The sequence below is a fragment of the Salminus brasiliensis genome, chromosome 10, assembly GCF_030463535.1.
Source record: "Salminus brasiliensis chromosome 10, fSalBra1.hap2, whole genome shotgun sequence".
In the NCBI taxonomy this organism is placed as follows: Eukaryota; Metazoa; Chordata; class Actinopteri; order Characiformes; family Bryconidae; genus Salminus; species Salminus brasiliensis.
In genome coordinates this window covers 36,320,807-36,346,965 of record NC_132887.1, presented here as the reverse complement: position 1 = coordinate 36,346,965, position 26,159 = coordinate 36,320,807, and the positions used below count along the sequence as shown (strand labels likewise).

The window sequence follows — 26,159 nt, the reverse complement described above, 5'->3', positions numbered from 1 at the left end:
GTAGCTCAGCTCCAGCAGCGATTAAGGCGCTTGTGCACACGGTTTTTAAACTGTCTTAAACTTTCTGCTGTAAGTGAATGTGAATAAAGACTTTTTTATTTATATGTTCATTTATATGTCGTATGGGCTGCATCAACCTCTTTCAGGCTGAGGTTGAGGAGCTCGTCTCACCCTGTGCCCTTGTAACAATCCTTATGGGTTGAATTGTCTTGCAGCTTTCTGCTCTAGTTTTATTGAGAGAAGTGATGGAAAATGTAAAATATGTCCATGCATTTTAGGCGTAGGCCGTCTTGGCATGTATTGTGGTCTAGTTTAGTGCTGAAAACGGCAAGACTTTATTATTTTGTTCATAAAGAATTGTTTTAAGATGCTAGATTGTCTTTTTTTTTATTTATTTCCCAGTCGTCCCAGTGCTTTTCGTGTGTGTGTGTGTGCTTAATGTCTGATTAAGGTCTGGCAAATTTGAATAAGGGACTCTCTTTGTCCTTTTCACTACTAATTTGCCTTGGTCATATCAAACAACATTATTATATTACTTGCATCCCAGACAACATTCAAGCTCACATCATGAAAAGAAGAAACTGAACACTGATGGAATAAAAACAGGAGCTGAAAAGCCCTGTTGCTGTTATAATATCTCTTTAAAACCAACGTGATTCGGTTTGGGCCATGATTGGGTGCCAGTTTCCCAAAAGCGTCTTATTGTTGGGGTCTTCTTAAAAAGATAAGGGGCGGGTTCAGTGCTGCCATTTAAGGCCTAAAGCAGGCAGTTATCAGTTCTACTGCAGCTGATCTATATTATATAAACAAGATGTGTACATTTCCATTGACATTGAGGAAAAAAAAACTCATTTGAATCTCTATCTGTAGGATCCCTGGACGACTCCACTCTCCCAGAAGATCCTGCTAACGACTCACCTGTGGCAGAGGTCAAAGGTCAGCCCGATTGTTGCCAGTTAGAGTCCCGCAAAAAAGACGAGCGCATCACAGATCTGGAGCGGGAACGCCAAACTCTGGAGTTTTGTATCCAGGAGATAAAATCCCAACTCGAAGAAGAGAAGAGAACCCGCGGCGACGTTCTGCAAGAGAAGGAACGGCTGGCTTCTGAGCTTAGTGGCCTTCAGGGGAGCATGGAGGAACAGCACCAGAAACTTCTTGCCATGGAAAACAAACTGAGAGCCGCCGAAGCGGACTGCAGCCACTTGAAGGCATCTTTGGAGAACAACCGTGGCTCAGAGACGACCGATTCCGTTGGAGATGAGGAGCTAAAAGCAAGCAAGGGCCAGGAAATTCTGGACCAAGATGCAGTTATTAGAACTTTAGAGCAGCAGGTGACCCAGCTGAGGCAGGAGGCAGAACAGTTCAGCTCCTTAGAAAGACGTTTGGAGGAACTACAGGCCACACATCAGGAATGCAGTCGCAAAGAGGAGACGGTAAACGGTCTGGAGCAACAGCTGGCTGAGCAGAAAGCTGTTTGTGACGGTCTTCAGAGTGAGAACTCTGGACTCCGGGCTGAGGTTGTGGACTTGAATGGCCTCATCGCAGAACTAAGGGAGCAGATCAGGAGTGCCCAGGCAGAAGAAGAGGATAAGAAAGCACAGAACATGGTGGAGAGAGAAGCTGTTCTATTAGCTCAAGAGGAAGCACTGAAACAGAGAGAGGCAGAGCTTTCTCAAAAGGAAGCTGAGCTTATAAGCAAACCCCAGCTAAAGAAACTTGAATCTGACAATCTCACCGAGCAAACTGACACCAAGCTGTCTGTGAGAGAGGCAGAACTGGCCCAGAAGGAGGCAGCTCTTGTGGAGAAAGAGGCACAGCTTTCTGCACTGCAGAAGAGCCTGAAGAAAGCACAGGAGCAACTGGAGGAGGAGGAGACGCAGGCTGTGCAAGAGGCTCGCAGGAGGGAGGCGGAGAGGAGACGAGAGCTCCTCGCTGTTGCTGAGGAGGCCATTGCTCAGAAAGATGCAGAACTCCTGAAGCGGCAGGAGGAGATCAACCGGTAAGTCTAACCTGAGGGTGAATGTCTTTGTAGAGTCTGATGGGGCTTTTTCTGTAGTTAGTTCTGTTTTGACAAGTGGGGGAAAACTCTTCCCATGTGTGCACAAAGCAAGAAGAATGTGGTCTGCCAAATATCACAGGCCTTTCAAGCAAACCTTTGTTCAGTTCACTGCTGGTGGGAACACATTTTAGTGATGCTCCACATAGGATTTATTCTAAATTACACTGCGTTATACAGTATTGCTGTGATTTGAATTCATTATTTCCTCAATATTTGCAAGACGCCCGGGCCCTGAGGAAGCAAAGCTCCCTCCACCATGCTTCACAGCTGGGATGAGGCTTTGGTGTTGGTTTGCAGTGTTGCTTTTCCTCCAAACATAGTGTTCTTCATATGTACTGAAAAGTTACAGTTTTGTCTATTTTTATGGTCTCGACTTTCTTGAGCCCTTAATACATCACAATTTTCTCTCTCTCTTTTTTTTTTTTCTCTCTGTCTAAGGCTGAAGAAGGAGGCGAAGAGCAATTGTGAAAAAGTGAAAAGTCTCTCTGTGGACTTGCAGCGAAGAGAAGATGACTCGGCTGATCTCAAAGAAAAACTCGCAGATTCTAAGAAACAGATCCAGCAGGTGCAGAAGGAGGTAGGTCAGGACACTGATCTAGAAAAACAAATACCCTAAAGGCCTGAAGACGTATATAATTGAAGTCAGTGGTGCATTCAGGTTTGTTCTTTGGACTAAGCCAGTCCAAACAGCTCTGGTCTGCACTCACACAGCTCAGCTTTCAATTGGAACCTAACTTTCTCAAGTTACATTTAATAATGTAGTTGTTTTTTGCAATACAGTCCACTCAGGAGAAGAATTCACGCAAATTAAGCAAGTCCTTATTGCAGTATTTGCCAGGGTTTACAGTTTTGCCACACACAGTGTTGGTGTTTATTTTATATGTATTGCCCATCTTGTTGTACTTTTGTTGCATGCTAATTTTATTGCTGTGCTGAGGTAGACTTAAAGCTGCATTGTGACAATTTTAATATGTTTTGGCTCCCCTTACAGGTGAGTAGTGTACTCCACTGCCATAAATACAAATGCTGCTGTGAGCTTCCCTTACGGACTACCAAAGTTCCAAAGTGCAGTTGCAATGTTCTGGCCTCGAGTGACAGTGACAGAGACTCCATTCTTTCTGCTGTGAAATCCTGGTGCTTTTGCCTGTATCAGATATCTGACCCTTGCTGCATTCTTGTTGTATTCAGATCTCTTCCATGCGCGAAGCAGATAAAACCATGAAGCAGAAGCTGAACGATCTGGAGAAGACTAAAACCCAGCTGCAGAATGAGCTCTCCAGTCGAGACCGCGCCATTCAGCAGCTAAAGAGTGTAAGTACTGATCCAGAGTTTTTCATCCATCTATACAGTCACATGTGTTTGGATATAAAATAAAGGCAGTTATACTTTTTATACTAATAATTATACTATATACATCTTTCTTTATATTAATATTAGTGAGAATTAGTAGATGTGTCAGATCTTTGATTTGGGTCTTTGGTTTCTTTTGATCCTTGGCAGCAGAGTTCGTCTGATTCTAAGAAAGAAGAGTATGTCCAGCTGTATGAGAAGACTCATAAAGGTGCAGTACATGTTTACATGAGATCCCTGTAAGACTGATTTACAACTGAATTAGTGCTTCAACTCCACTGATTGTGCGATTCTGGGTTGTATACAACTCTTGGATTGGACGTATGGTTTCCTCATAGCAACAGATTATTTATTGCATTTTTCCCAATAGAAATAAATGGGCTGCAAATGTTTGATACAGAAATACACTAGTAACATCCAACCAACCACATGGGGTACCTCGGCAACCATTTGACAACACTTCTGACACAAGCATCTGAGATACTATAACAACTACTTGGGATAGTATAGCAACTGTATGTCAACCATTAAGCAACACCCAAGCAGCCACCTGAAATACCATAGCAGCCACCTTGCAACGCTAAAGCATCCATGTAGCGACCACTTAACAACACCACAATCACCACCTGGGAACCCTATAGCACACTTAGCAACACTACAGCAACCACCTGCAACTACTTGGCAAAACTTCAAAGCAACTGTCTAGCAACACCATAGCAACCACCTAGCAAAAAATAAATACTTTTACCCTATTGATCATGTAGCGACAGCCTATCAACTGTCCAGATGTGCTTGGCTGTTTGTGTAGATCTGCAGGCACGGGAGCGCGTCATAGAGGACATGCGCTTGGCTCTGACCGAGCAGGAAGAGACGCAGACTCAGCTGGACTTGGAACTGGACAACAGAGAGACTCACATCCAGGAACTTACCCAAGGTGAAATACCAGATACAAAAACACATTCAGTTATCATGAGATAACACTAGAGCAGCATGATAAAGACAAAGTGCCACATGCATTTAGCAAAGCATGTATGTTGTATGGTTCAGGATAAGCCTAGTCTAGTGTACTGACTAGACTTTTTACCCTGTGGTAGAATAGACCAGCCCCTAAATACTTGTTGGCAATGGTCAAAAGCTGATCTGTACCAAAAGCCCTCAAGCTTTAAGTATGGCTTGGCTTGACCCACCATCCTTCAAGATCCACGGAAGACAAGCATCCCTATTTTTTTTTTTCTGTCATGGCACCGAAGTGGTGGAATGGACTTCCCCTGGGTGTCAGAACGGCAGAGTCTGCCTGTCTGTAAGTCGCTCAGGATAAGAGCGTCTGCTAAATCCCTTAGATGTGGATCTGACCAAACATAGTTGGTGTGAAATCCCCTTAACACAGTTATACAAGCATCCAATAAAGCATGGACTCTTCTGTTTGATTGAATCACGGATGCCACAAAACTCTAATGTTGCTTATAGAACCACAGAGCATCCTGTGGTTCAGAGCCGTACCATATGGCTCATGGTGTCTATGCTAGCAAGCCCAGTGAGTTGCAGTTGGCTACATTCCGAAAACGTAGGGACTGGATGGTAGGGGGTCAGTGATGTATTGCCCATTCAGGCATAAACATGGGGACATAATCAAGTGTGTTCATCTTTCTCCTTTAAGCCCTTTGAGCCTCTCCGCAGTGCTGTAGCCTTAAAATCTAGCGCAACCTCAAAGCATGTGTATACTTCTCCTTTCAAGACTGCTGGCAAAGAAGTGAAGGGCTGTACTGGGAGTTAGAGATGAAAAAAAAGAACTTAAAAAAGCAATTAATTTGAGTGGGATGAACTAATTAAAAAACATACCCTGAGCACGTCACGTAAGTTTTCATCTTTTCTCATGGGTTTGGGCTGTGCAGAACCGGATAGTGTGCTCTCTGGTGCTGAAGCGTGTGTTTGTGTCTGTTTATAGAAATCGAGAACCTCAAAGAGCTGCTTCTGAAACAGAGAAAGGGCAATTCCTTACCTCACCATGATGCAACACTTGCTGACGACCTCGCGCGGGCCAAAGAGGAGGCCGCCCAGGCCTGTGAAAGCTTGAATGTAAGATTCTAAAAAGAAAAATATATGTTTTTAATATTTGAAGTTTTGAACCCTTTGTGATTGTCTACATGAGCATATGCGTGTTGTGGGTCTGTAGTTGGCCAGCGAGAAGCATCAGACTGAGCGTAAGAAATGGTTGGAGGAGAAGCTGGTTCTGATTGCTCAGGCAAAAGAGGCGGAGGAGAGGAGGAACCAGGACATGAGGCGATTCGCTGACGACAGAGAGCGCCATGCTCGCCAGCATGCTGAGATGGTACAGAACGCCTCTGCTTACTGTGTTGTTTTTGTCGACCCCCCCCCCCTCTTTTTTGTTGCACTGTACCCCTGAGTCAGTGTCATCTTAGATGTGAGCACGTTTGTGAACTCTAAACTGCAAATCTTAAAAGCTTCAAATATTCTTATAAATAGTATGAATTTAATAGCATACAACATTGCTAGATAGATTTATATATATATAGATTTATTGATTATATCAACTATATTTGTTATGTCCACCATGTTTTGTGAGCATGTGTGTTTCCTAAAATTTTGATTTACATCTTCCTTAGTTTTCAACCAGTGGTCAAAACAAGGTTAATTTATTAAAAGAAAAAAAGATGACCGTTAGCAACCAGAACAACCAGCTAATATTTAGTTTTTGTGTGTAGATTGTCATACTCATTTATTATTATTATTATTATTATTATTATTAATAATAGTTATCAATTTACTCATTAAATTGATCAGATTAAACTTAACAAATCGCATGACATTGCAGTTATACAGGGTCTATTATTTTAGAATAATATTAATACAGTAATAATAAATGATGAGGGACCGTCTGCCTTTCTCTCTGACCCAGGAGTTGCTGTCTGCGCAGCTCGCTGAACGCGAGGAGGAGATGGAAAGATGGAGAAAAGAGAGAGACACGCTTGTTTCTGCTTTGGAGGTCCAACTGAAGAAACTCGTCTGCTCAATTGCAGAGAAGGACAAGCAGATCCAGGAACTGCAGTGTAGTGGCACTCCTCAGGCACCAGAGGTCAGTATAGTACAGCACCTGTTTTGCTGCTCACCTTTTTCACTGCTGCTGTCTGGCTTTGTTTGTGAAGTGTTATGTGAAGTGCAGGCAATTGAGTGAATTGACTGTTTTATAGCAGTCGAGTGGTCAGGCGTCCAGGGTTGATTCCTGTGTATTAATGTACTTGCCTTTGCAGCATGGCACAACCCTGCCCTCATGGGGATCTGTCGCCTCTTTTCCACTGTAGGGTTGAACTGTCAGAGCTGTCATGTTATTCCATTAAGTGCCGGCACAGACTCAAGACTTTTAGTCTCCATCTGTTCTGCTGCTAAATTAGGAGTAAGATGGGGTCCACTGCCAGCAGAGAATTCTGAGGGAGAATCTCTTTTCTCCCCAAAAACAGCACACAGCACACACAGATTGTAGCTCAGTGTTCAGTCAGAAACCATGCCCTAATCACAATTCCCTACACTAAAAAAAAATCCAGAGCACTGTTATTGGGAACTGAATTCGTGAGGGCGTTAAGTGATTTTAGACGTCACCTTATTTGACTTTGCTGATTACTGTGCAACAGCAGGTTACTTAATAAACGTCATGCCGTCAGTCTGCTGCAACCACTCAGTCTGACACGTGTGACAACATGAGGCTTCAGAAAATGAAATGTATTGCTTTTAATTTATTTCATTACTGATTACTTGCATGCAGAACGCCTTGATTTCCACTGACTATTGTACCTGCTGTAAGTGCAGAGTCCATTTTCAAATTCCATTGCAATTGGCAATCATCAGGGACCAAGCACCAAGTCATTTTGCCACCAACAGAGCACAAATGATGGGCAGTAAAATCTTTGGCTTTGACTTGAATTTGCATTGTTGCAAAGACTTTCCAAAGCAGTAACCTCTATTTTAGCCTCAGAGTGGACCAGAATGCACCTGGTAACCAAGCTAAAATAATCATAGTTTTACGATGCTGTTGGCTTTGCTAGCACTGCTTCCTGAAACTGTGTAATATCAAGTGTTTCGAGGCAGTGGATGCTCACAGAAACGAATGCTCTGCATTTGCAGGCCTTGGAAGAACTTTGTGGGCTTATAGAGGAGTGGTAGACATTATGGTAGAAGGAATGTCACTTGATAAGTGGACACTCAGTTCTGGGCTTGTGAATGGAGAAAGCTCTTGGATATCAGGGTGATATTGGTGCTATTGTCTTTCTGACTCTTGTTTCAGGGGGCTGAAAAGGGCAGGGCTGAGGAGCTGCAGGCTCTGCTGAACAAGAAAGATGCTGAGATACTCAGACTGGAGGAGGAACTCACCAAGCTGTCGCACACAAGCAGCACCAGGGAGACTGAAGCCGGTGCACGTAGAGACTCTTCCACACAGGTCTGACACAGACAAAGCATGTAGCTAATTCTAGAGTATGCAAAATGCAGATTGATCAAACTCCCATTGATCAGACAGCACAGACACGCATCACTAAGACTCATTTGTGGTGCGACTTTTAAATCAGGATCTACCATAACAAGCTTCTAAGCTTCTTCTACAGGCAACGCGCACAGTCATACACAGGCTCCTCTACACCTGTGTTGCCACTTTTAGGCAGTTCTGGAGACATTTGGTCTTCACAGACGGCATTAAAGGCCAGCCAGCATATCGGAGACTCATCCACACATCCCATCTAATGCCATGTATTCACAGACAGATTTATAAATAACAGTTTACACACACACACACATGCATAAATCCATCAACCTTTATTTCAACTACTAGTACATAAGCTGTAGAAAGTGTTGTAACAGTAACTCTTCTAAGAATGGCATTAATTAGGCCCAGTGATTAGGATCACTTGCAACAGTTACAGACTGACTGAAGGTGGTGAGAGATTAGTAGCTTGTTTGCTGTTGCAAAAAGCAGATTTTAGTGATACATAGTGATAGTTAGTGATACATAAACCACACCATCACGCAAAAAAAATCTGCATGGATGAACCTTAGGAGGGTTTTTGAGCACATTTTAATATTCTGTTACACAATTAACTGATGATTTGACATAGTGGTGTTGGAGGTCTCATTTCCCCCACCCATCTATAAGCTTACTGGCTGCTGACAGTGTAATTCACATGTTTGTAAACTGTAAATATTAGATGACTGATATAACCAAATTGCATGCCAATTACTGAATAACCTACTGATTGCTTAATGTCCATTGTTATCCATATCATCATTTGTGCTGCTTTAGACCTTAGCAGCTGAAGATTTGGACATGGGACGACCTTTGGACAGCAGTACTCTGAAACCCAAAGGCAAAAACAGAGGATCCGTCACCAGCCAGGTAAATCTGAACAACAGTCTTATCTTGCATGTCACGGCTGTCTTCTCACAAAGATGACAAATATACTTAAGAACTGCTAACAGTCTTAAATGTTTTAGAAAAGTGTTTTGGAAAATTGTATCATTCATATATTTAATAATAAAGGTGGGTTAAGTTAAGAAGGTTGTTATGTTTAGGACTTAACTCTTTGCACTGCAAGAGCTCAAGAGCCTAGTTTAACGTCACAATAGCTGCATAACTTCCATGTTTTAGTCTCAGTGCTGATTAAGGAGAAATTGGCCAGAATTATAAACTCACCACCATGACATAAGGAGCAAAAAGCATTGCAGTAACAATTGCTTATTCAATAATTGCCAGCAAGTTTACTACAGGTTCGACCATTTCTGCACAATCTAGCACTACTACCTTTTCCCTTTACTGCCTTTTTGTCGTTAGCGACTCTGAAACCACACAGTCACGCAAAAAAGTGTACGCAGATAACCCTGGCGTTAAATATCCAAGACGTTTTGAAAATTTTGATGATTGGTCACAGGCCAGCCACGAAGCTCATACACACACTCAGCTAATTAACAGAGATATTTGATCTGTTTGGATTTGGATTGAGCTCTTGACTTGGATTTCAGAGCGTATTCATTAAAAATGACTTGGGGGGGATACATAGACTGAACATGATTTTGAGATGATTTTGCTGCTCTGTCGTGACTGTCGTGTCATCAGTTCGGCATATTCATGAAATTTTCATTGAATCTGACGTATCTATGCTTTTACTTTAGCTTTTTCTAGTTAGTGTTTTTGACTGTAGACTTTGAATGTAGTTTGGTCTATGACATTCACCAGACAGAGCACTGGTCAACAATATGCATGAGCTCATTAGCATGTCGACTTTGGCTGCTGCCGAGATCACGTGTAAAAATGAGGCATGCACTGATCCGATGCTAGGAAAATTAGCTGGATCGGGTATCAGATAATTAGTCAGATCCAAAGGATCGATCTATTCACGGAACCCAGTGTTCTCACAGCCGGTTTTCTAGGCTTTATCACCCAGGATCAGAGTAACCTACAGACATCATACACATATCATAGCAAACAGCAAGACCCCCCCTATCTAACCAGCATGGCCTCAACCTGTCATCAACTATCAAATCAGGATGGAGAGGAGCTAGCTGGAGTAATCCAGCTTGTCTTCCATATAAGGAGAACTGAGAAGGGAGGCGCTGCTAGCTCCTCTTTAGTCTCACAGATTTCAGACAACCCACACAACACTGTGCCGAGGTCCAGCACCTTAATTTTAGTGACCAATAAACAGAAATTTGGTTCAGTTACATCTGTGTTCATTTTTTATAGTTTGTTGTAGTTAGTAAAGTAATGATTTAGTCAATCCTAATGTCTTAAGTCTCTCCCAGATGGTCAGGTATATGCTTTATTAATTCAACAATGGTATCGGATCGGTATCAGGTATCGACCAATACGCAAAGTTCATGTATCGGTATGTGTATCGGAACAGAAAAAGATGGATCGGTGCATCCCTAGTAAAAATACAATGCCACTAAAAAGACAGTGCCACGCTGGGCAGAATGTCTTAAGATTAACTGAATATGGGTTCAGTGCATTAAAGTTCAGTATATGTGTGTATATATAGATTCTATGTATAAAGAATTAGGGAGGGCTTACACTGGGCAGTACACTGGTGTTAGCACAGACACAAATATTCTTTTCCCCCACCACACAAACTTTGGTGTGCACATGAAACGCAAGAGCGCGGCATCTCTTATCTTTTTGAAAATGAAGATGAAGGCGATAAGAAAGCTGGTGATCTTTTCCTCAGGGTTCTTGCGGCAGCTATCCATCCGTGCTCGACTCGTCTGAGGTTTCCACAGAGATGGGCCGCCGTTCCCGGTTCCCGCGGCCTGAGGTGGAGATTGCCTTCAGCTCGCTGCAGCCAGATCGCTTCGCTCTCAAACGGCATGGGGAAGAGTCGGCCGTCACGGTTAAAATCTCCCGCGCGGCTCGCAAGAGAAAAAGTGGAGAGATGGACAAGGTAAGAAATCAGTCACAGCATCAAACAGCAACAAACAGAACACACCTAATGAAGCTCCTGGTGTTAACAGCGTGAATCTGTGATGCGCTCAACATAATAAACATAGTAGTGCACACCTGTAAGTGACCATTTTCACTTCACGGATGCTTTTATTTATACACTACATGGACAAAAGTGTTGGGACACCTATAGGAGTTTTAATGACATCCCATTCTGAACCCCTAAGCATTTTTATGGAGTTGGTTTTCCCTTTTTGCAGCAATGCTTCCACTCAGTCAATAATACCACTCAGTTGATAGTGGGATATCTAGGAGGGAAGAAATTTCACCAAAGGATGCCAAGGGTCCTTTGGTGATCCCATTACAGTACCACGCTGGAATTCAGTGAGCCCTTTAGAACCACTATTTTTTTCACTAATGTGTGGAAAGACTTGACTGCATGGCTAGGGCCTTGACTTTGTGCACCTGCGGCACAAAATGGGACTAAGGGAATCACCTGAATTGGGGTGAATGATACTTCCCAATACTTTTGTCTGTATAGTGGATGGAGATTCTGGCCAATCTAAGCTTGTTTTGATATCAGCCTTGTTGGTCAGGATGAATTATAGCATCCATCTGAAATGGAACAGCCCAGGTAATATTTCGTTGAATGTGCTTTAGCAAGTTGCTCTTCTTGGTAGAATTCAATTAACATGTGTTGGTTCCCTGACACAACCCCCTCTTTTAAGGATAGTCCACAATTTATGATCTTTGAATTCACAACTTCATAACCACCTTTTCTGCGTGTATGAGGTCATTGGCCTGTTGGACCACCCAGTCGGTTTGGGGTTATGCAGAAGAATTGAGCTGGCTCTCCTTCATTGAAGAAAAATAGCCATAGCACATGATTCTACCACCACTGTACTTAGCAGTTGGTACAGTGTACTTGGAATTGAAGGCCTCATTGTGTCCAAACAACTCAGTTGTCCATAAAATTTGCCTCCAGTGGGCTTGTTCTTTGTCCATGTGGTCAGCTGCAAACTTGGGCACAGGAACGCTAACAGCTGTAGTCAGTCATGATCACTGGAAGGAAGTTTTAAAGGCTTCAGCCTTGGCCAAATAAAATATTTTATTATTGCCTGACGCTCATGTCCACGATAAGTGTGTGCAAACGTCCTACCGCAACTGTATATGATTATGGTTGCATTATATAAGGAACTATAAGAAAAAATCATTTTATTCAATTTAATAAAAGGTTTTTGAAGGGAGAGGAAAGCAGAGAAGACGTAATAGCTTGTCACTGCCCTGTATAGTCACTTGAAATAGTTTTGAAAGATTAAAGATGCTTATTTTGCTGGTCTTCAGGCTGACTACAGACTGGACTCTGACCCTGCCTGTTTAGCCAATGGCCCTTAAATGGTCTTAATTAGTCGTTATCAGAGCTTTAATAGGCCTCATTTAAACCTACAATTGAAATACATTATGCAAAAGCAGCATAATGGCAGTCTCATTAAGCAGATTGGTGCATGTGGGGAGGAGGGGTGGAGGGGGGTTGCGGACAGAACAGACTGCGCTTCTGAGTCTGACTGCATTACTCACTCATGCAGGAAGGCTGGCACCACAGACTGATGTGTGTGTATAAAACTACATGAAAAGGCGCGTGGCAGAAGTTACAGGGTAGGGGAAAATGATGGTATAATGGAAAAGCTAAATTAAGAGAGATGTCATATGTGTTCAGTAATACAAACCTGATGTGCTTATTGTGTGGCAGAAAAGAAACGGACTACAACAGTAGGAAGAATGGACGTAGCGCACATGTTCAATTCAAATATAATAGCTTGGAGTTATTAGGGGGGTTGGCCAGTGTACTGAAGCAATTACGGTAATGGCCTTTTCAGTGACGGCACATTCAACTGGACAGAGTTATTGTTGGCAGCACATTAAGGCTCTGTCGGCTCTTAAATGTGCACACACACACACTCGCACACGCACACAATGACGAACGCATGCCATATCTGTTGAAACTGTCCGATATTTCACCCAGAAGAGTAAGTTGTGTGCTGTGTGTTTTTTATTTTTTGTTAATTGCCCCTTTAAAAGATGGAGCATGGACCATGGGCACGTCCCCGTCCGTGGGTGTGAAGACACATCCATAGATTTAGACATTCCTCCGTGGTGTGGTTGCCCCTGGCAACCGTCTCTAAAACACGTGCTGTTAAAGCGAGTGTCCAATTGTGCCTTTAATCAGACTGTGTGTGTTGTTGACTGCTTGTGTCTTCTTCAAGAAAAGAGGCAGCAGCCGAAACCGCAAGACCAACCGCAACTCTGCACGCCAGTCTGAATCTCAGGTATCCTCAGGTCCACTTTAAAGCCACCGGGAGTGATTTTTCCTGATACTTCTATTTATTGAATTATTTTTTCAATTACTTTCAAGTAGGGCTGTCACAGTGATCAATAATATTATTATATACTATTAATACTATTTAGTGGTCAGTAAACTACCCATTATTAGCTGAGCTCTCTTGGCAATTACTTGAGCTCTTAAAGTACAGTCACAGCGGTTTGCCATCAGTGGCCTGAGTCCGAGAGAGTGCATTTGGCTGTGCTCTCTACGAGTGGGTTGATGGCGCTCTTTCCCCTCGTTGGTTTTAAGGGACGTTGGCAGCCAAAGGCGTCTGTTAGCTGGTTAGGTGGAGCTGGGGACCTACTAGACCCTGCACCTTAGCTACTAGACCCTGCACCTTACCTACTAGCCCTTACCTATTAGGCCCTGCACCTTACCTACTAGACCTTACCTACTAGACCCTGCACCTTACCTACTAGACCCTGCACCTTACCTACTAGACCCTGCACCTTGCCTACTAGACCCTGCACCCTACTTACTAGACCTTACCTATTAGACAGTGCACCTTATCTATTGGACCTTACCTACTAGACCCTGCTTGTTACCTACTATACCTTACCTACTAAACCCTGCTCCTTAACTATTAGACCCTGCTCCTGCTCCTTACCTACTAGACCCTGCTCCTGCACCTTACCTACTAGACCCTGTTTGTGACTTACTAGTCCCTGCACCTTACCTACTAGACCTTACCTACCAGACCCTGCACCTTACCTACTAGACCTTACCTACTAGACCCAGCACCTTACCTACTAGACCTTACCTATTAGACCCTGCACCTTATCTATTGGACTTTACCTACTAGACCCTGCTTGTTACCTACTAGACCCAGCACCTTACCTACTAGACCCTACACCTTACTTACTAGACCTTACCTATTAGACCCTGCACCTTATCTGTTGGCCCTTACCTACTAGACCCTGCTTGTTGCCTACTAGACCTTACATACTAGACCCTGCTTCTTACCTACTAGATCCTGCTCCTGCTCCTTACCTGCTAGATCCTGCTCCTTACCTGCTAGATCCTGCTCCTTACCAACTAGACCCTGCTCGTGACTTACTTGACCCTGCACCTTACCTTCTAGACCTTACCTCAAGACCCTTCACCTTACCTCTAGACCCTTCTGGTTATCTACTAGACCCTGCATCTTACCTACTAGTCACTGATAGTTGATTGACTAATAATTAATTAGGTTTGATTAATGATTAACCTGATTATTTCTGACAGCCCTACTTTTAAGAAGGCATTACCGTGTCTTCAGCTAGACCTTCAACAACCTTTTTGCTACCTTTGGAAGAAAGTATAGCTTTTCCTACTTTTTTCCCAATACACTCTTGGTTACAGTCAAAACTGAAAATTGCATCCAAGTGTGAGAATTGATCATATTGTTCCGTGAGCAGAATAGCAAAGGTGCTGTTATGAAGGAAAAAAAACCCTCATGAGGTTTTCTTCAGCGGTGAAGATAATGGAAGAGTTGCTGTGCCAAACACCTCGCCGAGCACTCAAGAGAAATCACTCCTCGGCTGGCGAAATAGGACTTTCCATCCACAACCCATAAGCCATCAGTCACTCCATAATCCAGAACCTCTCACTCTCTACTTTTAATCCTTGGTAATTTGGGTGAACTTGATTGGGTTTCTCACTGAATCACTGAAGCTACCAGTGACCCACTTCCTCTGCTTTTGAATGGAAGACAGAGCTGGTGAAACTACCCTGCAGACGCCATCGCTGAGGTGAAGGCGTTTAACCTCCACTACCTCCAGGACAGCTGTCCATCTAAATAGGCAGGTTCCTTCAGGCTGCGGCACCACCTAAACGACAGAATAGCTGTGAATGCCCTGTGAATAGCTTCGGAGTCTGTCGCTAAAGGGCAGCGCACCTTTCTGTGGGAATAAGTTCAGGAGGCAGCTCTGACAGACGAAGATCCGCTCAGTCCCCTTCATTTAGCCTGCTCAGAGCAGCAGCATGTCATCAGCCTTCACACACCATGTCACAGCTGCAGGCCCACTGTCAGCGGAGGGAGGGACAGGGAGGAAGACGGATGGAGGAGGAGAGCGAGACCGATGAGTCAGTGAGGACGCTAATCAGTTCAGCTTAAGCTGCCTTTCATCCCCTATCATTTCATTCATTGACCACATCTGACTCCTCTTTTCTCACTTATGATTGGTGAGGATGTTGAAAATGAGGCGCGTTGGACTACAGGCGTGTGTATGTGTGTGTGATTGAGTGAGTGAGCGAGTGGAAGAGACTTTGTAAAGTGCTTATTACACGTAATAATAGTAACCGTGACATGCAAAAGTTTGGGCATGCGTGGTCACAAAGGGATTAAAAGATGGTCTCCAAAAGGCAAGTTTAACATTTAAGTTATGGACAGGGGTGCCATGCAAAAGTTCGGACATCCCTTGAGATTTCAGCTCTCAGACAACTGGGTTGAAGGACCGGTTTACTCCTGATAGCATTTCCATGAAGGTCATATTAGTGCAAGTATCGCTGCACAGTAGAGTAGTGCACCACCACCCCAGATTCTGCTGAATTATCATAAAGGCTGGTTCAAACCAACTGTGGATGCACAACAGGGCGCCCCCTCCTCTTCTTTACTGGTCCACAACAACTGCCTTCTACCCCCAGCTCCAGGTAGAATCATCGATGGCGTTTCAACAATAGGGGCCGAAAGAAAAAGGATGACCTCTAAAAGGACTCAAGCCTTGCCCTCAGAGCCTTAAGATGTAGTATTGTAGATGTAAATACCCAGGGTCTCATGATCATGGCTTGTGACTAACGGCGTGACAGCAATGGTACCGGCGCAGTAGCAATGCTAATGCAGTGGAAGCAATGCTACTGCCACCGATGGTGATGCTGGACGAGGCCGTTAGAAATGCTAATAGTACTGATGTTGGCCGGCATGCTGCTAATGCTGTGGTGGCGGCGTGAGTCGGCATGCTATGGCTAAGGACGTTGACTCACACATTAATGCCACAGTATGTCTTCGCACCACTTCCCTTAACTTTAGGATTTCAAGCTATGAGATCCAACCTCAGCTTACCTAAGCTTACATCTCCTCTCGGCAGCACAGATACTTTAGCTTTAGCTGCGTGGCTAAATGCAGTTGTCAGTACAAGAAAACGTCTCTTCGAGGCAAACAAGGGGCACTTCTCGCGCATGCCTCTTCTAGGCCGGCCCGCTAGGAGGTCCGGCAACAGTATGTGTGCGTGTTTGTGTGTGTGCAGTAGCTGGTTCTAGATGAGACGGTGTCAGATAGATAGGTTCTTTGTTTTCTGATTCACCATGATCATCTTTAATTAATCACAAGCACATATACAACGACCACCAATCACTCCATTATACTCCATTATATCATGCGTGTCCTCTCATTCCTCATTACGGCAACTTTTTCCACCAAATAAACATAAATAATAGGGTTGGGATTGGGTTTCAGTTATTAATGTCCATGTCTCTTTTTATTTTTCCTTTTTTGTTGTTTTCTTTCTTTTCTCTCTTTCTGTCTTTTAGGATGGGGTGGAGATAGAGAACAGAAGGAACATGAGGTGCAAGAACACACCCAGACTGCCTGCACACCAGGAGGAGGAGGTGAAGTGAAACAGAAGTGGTTGTTGGTGTAGTGTAGTAGCTCAAGTCTGATTAGAATCCACTACTCTCTGCACCAGACAAGGCAGATTTATTCACACGGCACACTTCATACCCAGGGGCACTTCAGTGTGCTTTAGAAAAATGAGAGCAATATAACAACAGCATAATATACAAGAAAGAGCAAAGCTTAATCAGACTATAAGTACGATAAAAACTGGAAAAAAAATTGCACACGTGGAATCAAATAAAATTGATGCTATTGAAGTTTGCAAAAATGCAAAGTGCCGTGGCTTAGTCTAGAAGCAGAACAGATGTTCTGAATCTGCTTTTGAAAAGGGCTACATCTGACTGCTTCTAGGAATTTTTCCCAACTGGCTGCAGAATAGTGGCTGAAGGCTGCCTGACCTTGTTAAGCTCTGGTGCTAGGCACTTTTACCTGGCCAGACTCTACTGATCTTAGATGTCTGGTTGATGTCTAGAGCTTTTAGGTCCGGCCCTTGCGCTGCGTTCATCTACCTCTGTAAGATGGTTAACCCCTTAAAAAGCCTATGGCCCGCCGGTGGGCCGAAAGTGTTATTATAAACTTCTAATACCAGAGAATAGCCCCACCAGTTTGTACAGAAGTGCCTGTAGTGACTGAAATCTTGCGAATATAAGCCGGTAGGTTCAGGTAATGTTTACATTAAATGCCAGAAAAAAATATAAAAATATATAAAAAATTCTAATTATTTGGGTTTAAAAGTTTCTTTTCTTTAGAGGATTAGTGTCAAATATCTACTTTTTTCCTTTCGTTTATTTCTCTTATTCATTTTTGTATTCCTTTATAGTCCCCTGCACTGGTTGCCAAAAATTCTCATGACTCACAGTCCAGCCTGCGAGGGAAGAAGGAGGGGACGCTGCAGAAAATCGGAGGCTTTCTGAACAGCTCACCCACTTTCCTAGGCAGCAAAGGTACATCAGTCTAAATGGAATTAGCTTGGTAATGGAAAAGGCTTTCTCTTTCTATTAGCATCTGTCTGCCTGTTTGACTTCTTCTATTATGTTTTTCAAAACTTGGAACTTTCCTAGTCTGATTAATGTTCTGAATTTTGAAGCATTTCATTTAGCTTTCCTACGCAGGTCAGCGCTGGCACTAACAGCGACCCATTTACAGGTCATTTATTTTAGTTTGACCAATTAGTCACTTGATATGTTCTGACAAGCTACGGAGGCTGGTAACAGTATCTGACACAGAGTGCTCTCTGAACTAAGGAGAAACCACTGCGATTGGCAATTATTTTATTTCTTATGCTATTTGGATTGGATTCCACTCAGTGTAACCTTGAATAATAATAATAATAACGATGATGAGGATAGAAGATAAACTTTATTAATTTAATGGGGCTCCGAGTGGCTCTGAAATGCTGACACTACGGCCTGAGAATTGCAAATTCCGCTCCCAGGTCATGCCCCTTCGCAATCAGCAGCCGATGCCTGAGAGAGCACAATTGGCTATTCTCTCTCTGGGTGGGTAGAAGGTGCTCTCTCCCCTCATCACTCCGGTTGTGATGCTGGCTGGCACAGGCGTCTGTTGGATGATGTATCAGAACTTCCCAGTGATGTTGCATCGGTGGCTGATTTCACATGCATCGTCGTGGAGGAAGCATGTGCTGTTCCTCATCCTCCTAGTGTCGGGAGCATTGCAAGTGATGGGGGGAAGTCCTGGTGAGTGGGTCGGTTAATTGGCTGAGCTAAATTGGGGAAAAATTGGGTAACATTTAAATGTATTTAATTGTAAGCCTACAGCAGTCCTCTGGTCAGACAATTGCCACTATTTAGATAAACAGACATTAATACTCATCATATTTTAGTTTTGTGTTTAATTTTGTTCAGTTTACTTTTTCTTTATTAAGGTTAGAAATGGATGATGCTATTTTTAATGCTATTTATGAATTAGATGCTAATTACTACAGATATTTCTGCTGTAAACCACATGTACAGAAACATTAGTGCTGTACTCTCTGGCTTTTCAGAGAGTACGTATAAGGGGTGTTCTTCATTGTTTGGGGGATTCTCAGCAAAGGTCATGAGCAGCGTCGTTGACACAAAATAACAGAAGAAGAGATCCTACTTCAGAGCCAATGGGAGCATTGTCCCACACATTCAGTATGGGTTACAGTTGGGAAAACCTATAACGTGACCTTACAAGTAAAAATAGATATTCTCTGAAGCATAGCAATGCATTACTTTTGAAGTATGAGAGTCCCTCAAGCTGTTCTTGTTCTTGACGTTGTTCAGTGTCCTTGATTAGCGGTTACAGCTGTCCATGATTTACCTAACCACATGTTTGTGTTTGCTTGTTTTTACTGTTTCCCTTCTTTAACTTGTACTCTTTCCTTGTACTATCCTTCATCCCGTACAGCTAAGAAGATAATGGGCTTGATGAGTGGGAAATCTCCAGACGACAGTGGCTCCTTGAGTTCTAAACGGTCCAAAAGAAAACTCTACCGGCCCAACATCTCCTCTCCTATGGACATACCAGCTCACCAGGTATGCCTCCATTTGCTGCATTTCATTTTCACCGTTCACCACAGAAATGAGATCTGAAATGTTATGAAAGAGTGTCAGACAGCATGTAGATTTTACAGGCCTTTCAGCATTTTCCTGGAAGCCGTTCTGACAAGCATGGAGCATTATGTTCCAGGGCTGTTTAGCCTTTGTAGCACACAGGTTGGTGATCTTAATCTTGCATAGCTTTCACCTCATGATGTTCCGAGCCTTCTGACATGGGATTCTTTGATGAGGCTGCTGTGACTCATGCACTCAAGTGATATTACGAGTCTTATTGGACTAGAAACGTCCGTAGGGCTGTTATATACACTCCTGAAATAGAAAAAAACCTATACATCTTTAAGGACGGTGGGTCAAGCCAAGGTGGGTCAAGTTACATACCTGAACTTTAGGAACATTTAAAGACAAGTATTGCAGCCACATTCTGGATTGTGGGCCTGATGATATAGGTATATATTATATTTTATATATATATATATATATACACACACACATTATTAGGCACAACTGTTAGGCAAGTCTTATTTTTGAGGATTATCCCACTGGATACCCACTACAGTGCTCTCGGTTAATCCAAAATATTAGTAAACCTCAAACATGTATGTTTAAAAAGTAAAAGTGAGGTTTTGGCTTTCTTAGGAGAATATCTATATGTGCACTATTATTGTGCAGAATTATTATGCAGCTAAATGAAAAACACACATTTTCCCATCTCACTTTTATTTTGATATGTTCAAATGAAAATTATATTTTGAGATTTTGAGCCCATCTTCAACCTGAAAAGGTCCAACCAGCTCATCTTTAATAATACCATAGCCCATACCAGTACCCCGCCTCCACCTTGCTGGCGTCTGACTGGAAGTAGAGCTCTGTGTCTGTTACTGGTCCGTCAAGAGTCACTCTCATTTCATCAACCGTCCATAAAACCTTTGAAACATCGGTCTTCATGTATTTCCTGGACCAGTCTAGACACTTCAGCTCATGTGTCTTGTTCAGTGGTGGTGGGGTTTCAGCCTTCCTTACCTTGGCCATGTCTCTGAGCACTGAACATCTTGTACTTCTTGGTACTCCAGGTAGGTTGCAGTTCTGGAATATGACAGAACTGGAAGATAATGGGTTCCTGGTAGCTTCACGCTTGATTCTTCTCAAATCCTTGGCAGTTAATATGCGTCTCTCTTTCTCAACCCTGTTGACTATTTGCAACAAAAACATTTGAAGGTTCTCTGATCTCGCCCCAGTGTGAGAAGCTATTGCAGTTTGAGCTGACTATCGTTTTAAAGGTGCATTCTAAGAAAGTTTCACTCTGCCCCAGGATGTTCACTAGTTTGAGAGTTTGTTATCAAGGATAAATGAGAACAGCCTAGCTGTTCAGAGCTATGGGAAGATTGTACAGACTGCACTCAACTATAATGACCACTCCATGCTCAGGTATGTGGGTTTAGGGTAAAAGGCTTAAAAACCTCAGTCATACTGAGTTATTTAATTTTTTTTAGACTGTGATTAATAATAGATTAGGGTTGCCAGATTGGGCAGCGAAACAATAAATAAAGATCAGTTCCCTTATATTTTAAGCAACTTTTTAAGTAGTACATTTATGTCCTAATGTTTTTTTTTTTTTTGTATCATATCATGTAACATTTTTCTTCCCCAAAGCTGAATACCGCAATAAATCGACTAACCAAAGTGTAAATTTATATATGTAAAAATACTTAAGAAAATCTTGTTTCATTAGAATCCTAATGGTTTTTTGAGGTATACGGTTGTGTTATGGTATTAATCTTTATTTTGTGTTGCTGCAAATCAGCTGTCCTTTTTTTTGGGGGGGGGGGTACGAAGGGGCCATGGCTCTGTTATAATGCAGCTTGTCATTGGAGAGTTTCTTAAGTCAGTTAAAACCATTTCCTTGTCAGATGCATCATTTTTGTCAATCTGAAATAATTGCCTACCTAAGAGAGGCGGCCTCATTAGAATTCCAAGCTTGTCAGGGTCTTGAAAAACTCCAAAATAAAGACCAAGCAAGTTGCCTCAATCTGCATTAAAAGCACTGCAAGCCTGGAGCGTGTCTGAGATTGCGCCTGTGATGAGCACAATGAGCTGGCATTTACAGGAGAGTCAGGCTGCCTTGTGTGTTCTGAACAGCTTTCCTCCGTCTTGGAAAGCTGTTGTTTGCCTTCTGAACAATATCGGCTACAATTTTGGGCCGTTCTTCAAGAGAAAAGGCCCCGTAATCTCCTCAGAACAGGCGGTACAGGTTGAATGCATCTGTAGGATTCCTCCAAACACGCATCCTTCAGGTGTAGAGAGGGAAACATAATAGTTACGAGTCATGAGGTTATCTGAGCTGGTCGGTCCAGATGTAGAGTGCATCTCTTTGGGTTGTTTTGCAGGATATTATTATATTTCTGCACAGTGGTTTTGCTTTCAAGTCGTTTAAATGGCAGCTCCTCGTGATACTAGCACGTACGCATCTGTGAACCTGGGTTGAGGATGTGCAGTCTGGCTTGAGGTGGTTGTTAGGGTTTTTTGGCTCTGCTGTTTGTGTTTATCTAGCCCTGTCAGCGAGCCTCATTTTGCAACCACTGTGCCTTTTTCCTGTGGCAGTTTTGCCTTGTTAGGCATAGGCTGTCATGAGCTGTGACTGTGTCCTACCTGACCGGACACAAATCTTTCTGCAGTATCAGTGGTTGGCTCATAGATAGTTCGCACACTAGCTGTTGGACCACATTTACAACCTGTTAAATGACTCACGCTGCTTTTTAGTGAACCGCATCGTAAAACGAGTTTCAAACGCCTTTTATAGCAAAATAACTTGGGACGGACTTAATAGGATTTGTATGTGTGTGTGTGTGTGTGTATATGTGTGTGTGTACTGATGTTTATTTGTCACATAAATAGAAGCATTTTTGTTTTATTTGTTTTTTTGCTGGTGCATCTGCAGTCACTTACTACACAATACACTGCTTTTAATTTTTATATTTTTTCCATGAAAAGCCCCCCCCCCCCCCCCCCCCCCAAAAAAAAAAAAGGAAAAAAACGCCTCAGATTTTGACTTTTGTGGAGCCTGAGTACATTTTTTTGCCAAAAAGGCAAAGCAGTATACAAATAAATAGATTTTTAAATGTCTGTTCTAGCATTACACTATTGTATTTTTGGCTCATATATATCTATATCAAAAGTACAAAATTGCTGCATTTATTATGACCATTATGGATATTATTATGATTTTATTATATCACTGCAGTGCTGAGAATGACCCCCACCCAGCAAATAGCAGCTCTGTGGTGGTCCTGTGGGCCACTGACCATTGAAGAACACAGTGAAGGGAGGCTAATAAAGTATGCAGAGAAACATATGGACTATAGTCTGTAATTATAGAGTGGAGCTGATATAATAAGCCAAGTTCATTCCAAACCAGGGGTGGTCATTATATTTTCTAATGGTCACAATAGAATTGATATTACATGATAGAATGAGCCGATTTCATTCACACACACACACACATATATATATTGTATTTTATTATCTATAGTATACATACGTTTATTCTCTCATCTGTGGGTAAAGGGGGGGCTTTAGGAGTAACTCCCTGGAGGGTCAAATCAAACATTTTGGGCACACATTGGGTAAACCCTGCCAGGTCTTGCTCTGTTTGAACACAGTGGTGAAAACAAAGGATCAGAACTGAATCTGGGGTAACACATCCAGAAGCAGTCCCAATCCTGATCCACTGGACAGCCTTATTTATAGACTTCTTTATTTATTAATATACTGTATAATGCACATATTTATATTAAAGCAAGTGAAAACGTTTACTTCTATAAACTTTTATTGCATTTTCAAAATGAACTTCATGTTTGTTTAATTGTTGTCATTACCATGCTGGTATAGATTTATCTTGTGGAAAAGTCAGCTATATCCATAATCATATCTTCAATATCTTTTTTTTTTTTTTTTTTCAGATTATTGGTCACGACCCAGAGGAGAAAGATGGTGACCATCTCATCATTAAGAGACGACTGCGCACCAGAACTCCAAAGTAACAGCTGCTACAGTGGAAAGTTAATGATGTGTCATAATATACGGATATCACTAAAAGCAATCATGGTGTTTTTTCTGTTTGTTTTTTCTTTTTAGTATTTCTTCCTTAATTCATTGCACTTTTTAAAAATCGTTTTATTGCACATTTAAAGGTTTTTCGTAAATATGTCTAAATATTCCGTTATGTGACACTAATATTACATTAACAACACAATTAGGCACAGGTTTGTGTGCCCTTGGTCAAAGGACACAATTTGTTGATTTTCTAAATTTCTAAACTTTAAGAACACTTTTTCGTAAGCTGACTCGCACTTAGAAAATCAACATCATGTCATTTGACCAGGGGTGCCAAATAATTCAGTGTAATAATAATTCAGATGTAGATTGCTGTTTAGACTGCGTTGTAGATTCACGACTTTTATTTTTAAAATGTGTTTCTGTTTGTTTTTGTCTACCCTGTCCCCCCCCCCCTTTTTTTGTATTCAATGGGATTTAGTTGAATGGACCAATATTATCCTCTGTTTCTGCCTCTGCTGTATTGGCTGAGTGTACTATATCTCGAGCAGCCCACCATATGTACATGCTGTCCAGCAAATAAATGTAAAGGCCCTAAACCGCTTTCAGTGGTCTCGGACCTGCATGCTAAATACTACGGCTGGACCCCCATTTTCGACTGTTTGTTGAGTAGGTACTGTTTGAGAGACAAGACTATAGACCACATGGCCTAATAATGGAAGCTTAACAGCAAATGCTACCCTTAACTGGCATTAGCGGGGCTCCGAAGGTCACAAGTTTGAATCCTGAGCAATGCCGCGGGTGCGGTCGGGTGGGTAGACGGAGTTCGAACAGACACATCACCCCAAATATTTATGAGGTCTGTTAGCTCGCTACCCCGCCACTGAAAACCTCCCTTACTGCTGCCTGGCATACATTTTTGCTTCTCCTCAGTGCTCGTTTAGGGCGAACATCGAGCTAGATTGACGTAAAAGTTGCATGTATTCCGATCTGGCTGTTCTGGCAGAGTCTCATTGGCATGTATCGGATATGTATCAGATTTCTATACCACGTATAAGAGTGGCCTAAATCGGAACTGGGAATGTAACATTCAGTGTGTTTCTTGCTGTTTACACTCCCACACAGAAAACACCTCTACGTCACATATGAAGAAAAAGATCAGGTCTGGGCCACTTTGACCTGCTGTGTGAAGGCAGCCTATAACCATGATACAATACGATCTGATCTGAACCGAGTTCTGTGATCCGTCGCACCCCTAACAAACACAGTAAAAGAGTGGCTGTTAGGTTTGTCTGATTGAGCTTTTTTTTTTTTTTTTTTTGTGGCCAGCCTGAGCGAAAACACATTACCACCTGCCTGCCTCTACTAAGGACTCCCTGCCAGTCTAATTTCAGCCAGTAAATCCCGCCATCCAATCAGAATCCAGGTTAAGCACTAATTGCAGCCGTTTTCTCACTGGCTGTGAAGAAGTGGGCCTTTTTAAATGCCCCCCCCCCTCCCCAAATCAACAAGCCAAAATGCATGGCCATTATCACGCCGGTAAGACACTCCGTGCCAGATCCAGAATGGCACCCAGCTGACTGTTCATTTGAATCACTGAGTGAAAAGCTTAATGCAACACTGAGGGATAATCAAATTTGGGATAATCAGCCAATGAAGCTGCGCCCAGAGCCGAAGTACCGCAGATAGTCTGAAAGGAACGAGGGAGTGTGTGTGTGTGTGTGTGTGTGTGTGTGTGTGTGTGTGTGTGTAATGAGCAAAGGTCTGTTTGTTTGTTGCAGCAGACAACAGGAAGTGGGCCGGTTGGGACACAGAGTTGTCGGTGGCTGAGATGACTCACAGATTTTAGGCGTGTGTCAGAAGTGTGGGGTCGGGCGAGAAGGACAAAATGGAGGCGCGAGATCTTTGAGAGAGTGTGTGTATGTATGTGTGTGTGACGGCAAGAGGAGGATGAGGGACAGCTGTCGAGTGAGAGGAGTGAGGAAAAAGAGCAAAGCCTGCTCCACACAAACACACACACACACAGGATTGTTTTGATGCAGTATCAGGACGTGGAGTCATATTAAACTAGAAGCGTCAGGACTGGGTAACACCCACTTTGGTCGACTTCTAAACGCCGCCCTTCGGTTCTTGTAGTTAACAGTAGATCTGCAGTTCTGATGTTCCTGGGTCGTCTTGCGGGGCAGCTTGTTTAAGGTCTATCCACACTTTTCGAGGGCCTTTGACTTTGAGGGCCATTTCAGAAGCTTCAGATTTGGATTAGCTTCTGATTTTCCACAGATGGTTTGACTGGTGCATCAAAGATTCCCTGATATTTTAGTGGTATTTATTCTTCCCTTCACCTGTGTAATATTGCCACTGGCAGCAACACAATCTTAAAGCACAATAGATTTAGCCCCCTGCTTCACAGTTGGCAAGGTCTTCTTTTTATGAAATGCTCTAGTTTGATTTTGCTCTTTTTGAACTTTATCTGTTCACAGCACTTCTCTCCCAACACTAGGAGGGTAAGTCCTTAACACATGTCTCCTCCGATACATGCAAAGCCAGCCACAGCCTCTTTTCACGCTCAGAGGAAAGCACTGGGTCCCCAGCTCCACCGCACCAGCTAACAGACGCCTGTTGCAGCCAACATAGCTTTGAGAGCACCATCTACCCACCCAGAGACAGTACAGCCAATTGTGCTCCATCTGATTCCGTTTGCTGATGGCAAAGTGGCATGGCTCAGGCTTTGAACCAACTTTTGT

The 26,159-nt window shown here is 42.8% G+C and overlaps 1 protein-coding gene across 3 annotated transcripts in view; it reads left to right on the top strand.

Moving 5' to 3' along the window:
• kif20ba (kinesin family member 20Ba) overlaps positions 1-23,999 on the top strand; it is a 32,157-nt gene extending 8,158 nt beyond the window's left edge. For 2 of the 3 annotated variants that reach the window (XM_072690536.1, XM_072690537.1), the window contains exons 19-34: positions 871-1,999; positions 2,498-2,636; positions 3,248-3,370; positions 3,560-3,620; positions 4,218-4,343; positions 5,355-5,485; positions 5,583-5,738; positions 6,327-6,503; positions 7,707-7,859; positions 8,715-8,807; positions 10,633-10,845; positions 13,109-13,171; positions 16,735-16,812; positions 17,640-17,763; positions 19,214-19,341; positions 23,322-23,999. In XM_072690536.1, coding sequence (XP_072546637.1) covers positions 871-1,999; positions 2,498-2,636; positions 3,248-3,370; positions 3,560-3,620; positions 4,218-4,343; positions 5,355-5,485; positions 5,583-5,738; positions 6,327-6,503; positions 7,707-7,859; positions 8,715-8,807; positions 10,633-10,845; positions 13,109-13,171; positions 16,735-16,812; positions 17,640-17,763; positions 19,214-19,341; positions 23,322-23,402 — 2,975 coding nt within the window. In that variant the 3' untranslated portion in view covers positions 23,403-23,999. The remainder of the gene's footprint in view (positions 1-870; positions 2,000-2,497; positions 2,637-3,247; positions 3,371-3,559; positions 3,621-4,217; positions 4,344-5,354; positions 5,486-5,582; positions 5,739-6,326; positions 6,504-7,706; positions 7,860-8,714; positions 8,808-10,632; positions 10,846-13,108; positions 13,172-16,734; positions 16,813-17,639; positions 17,764-19,213; positions 19,342-23,321) is intronic. The other variant, XM_072690538.1, reaches the window with a different exon arrangement.
• Positions 24,000-26,159: the final 2,160 nt, after the last annotated feature.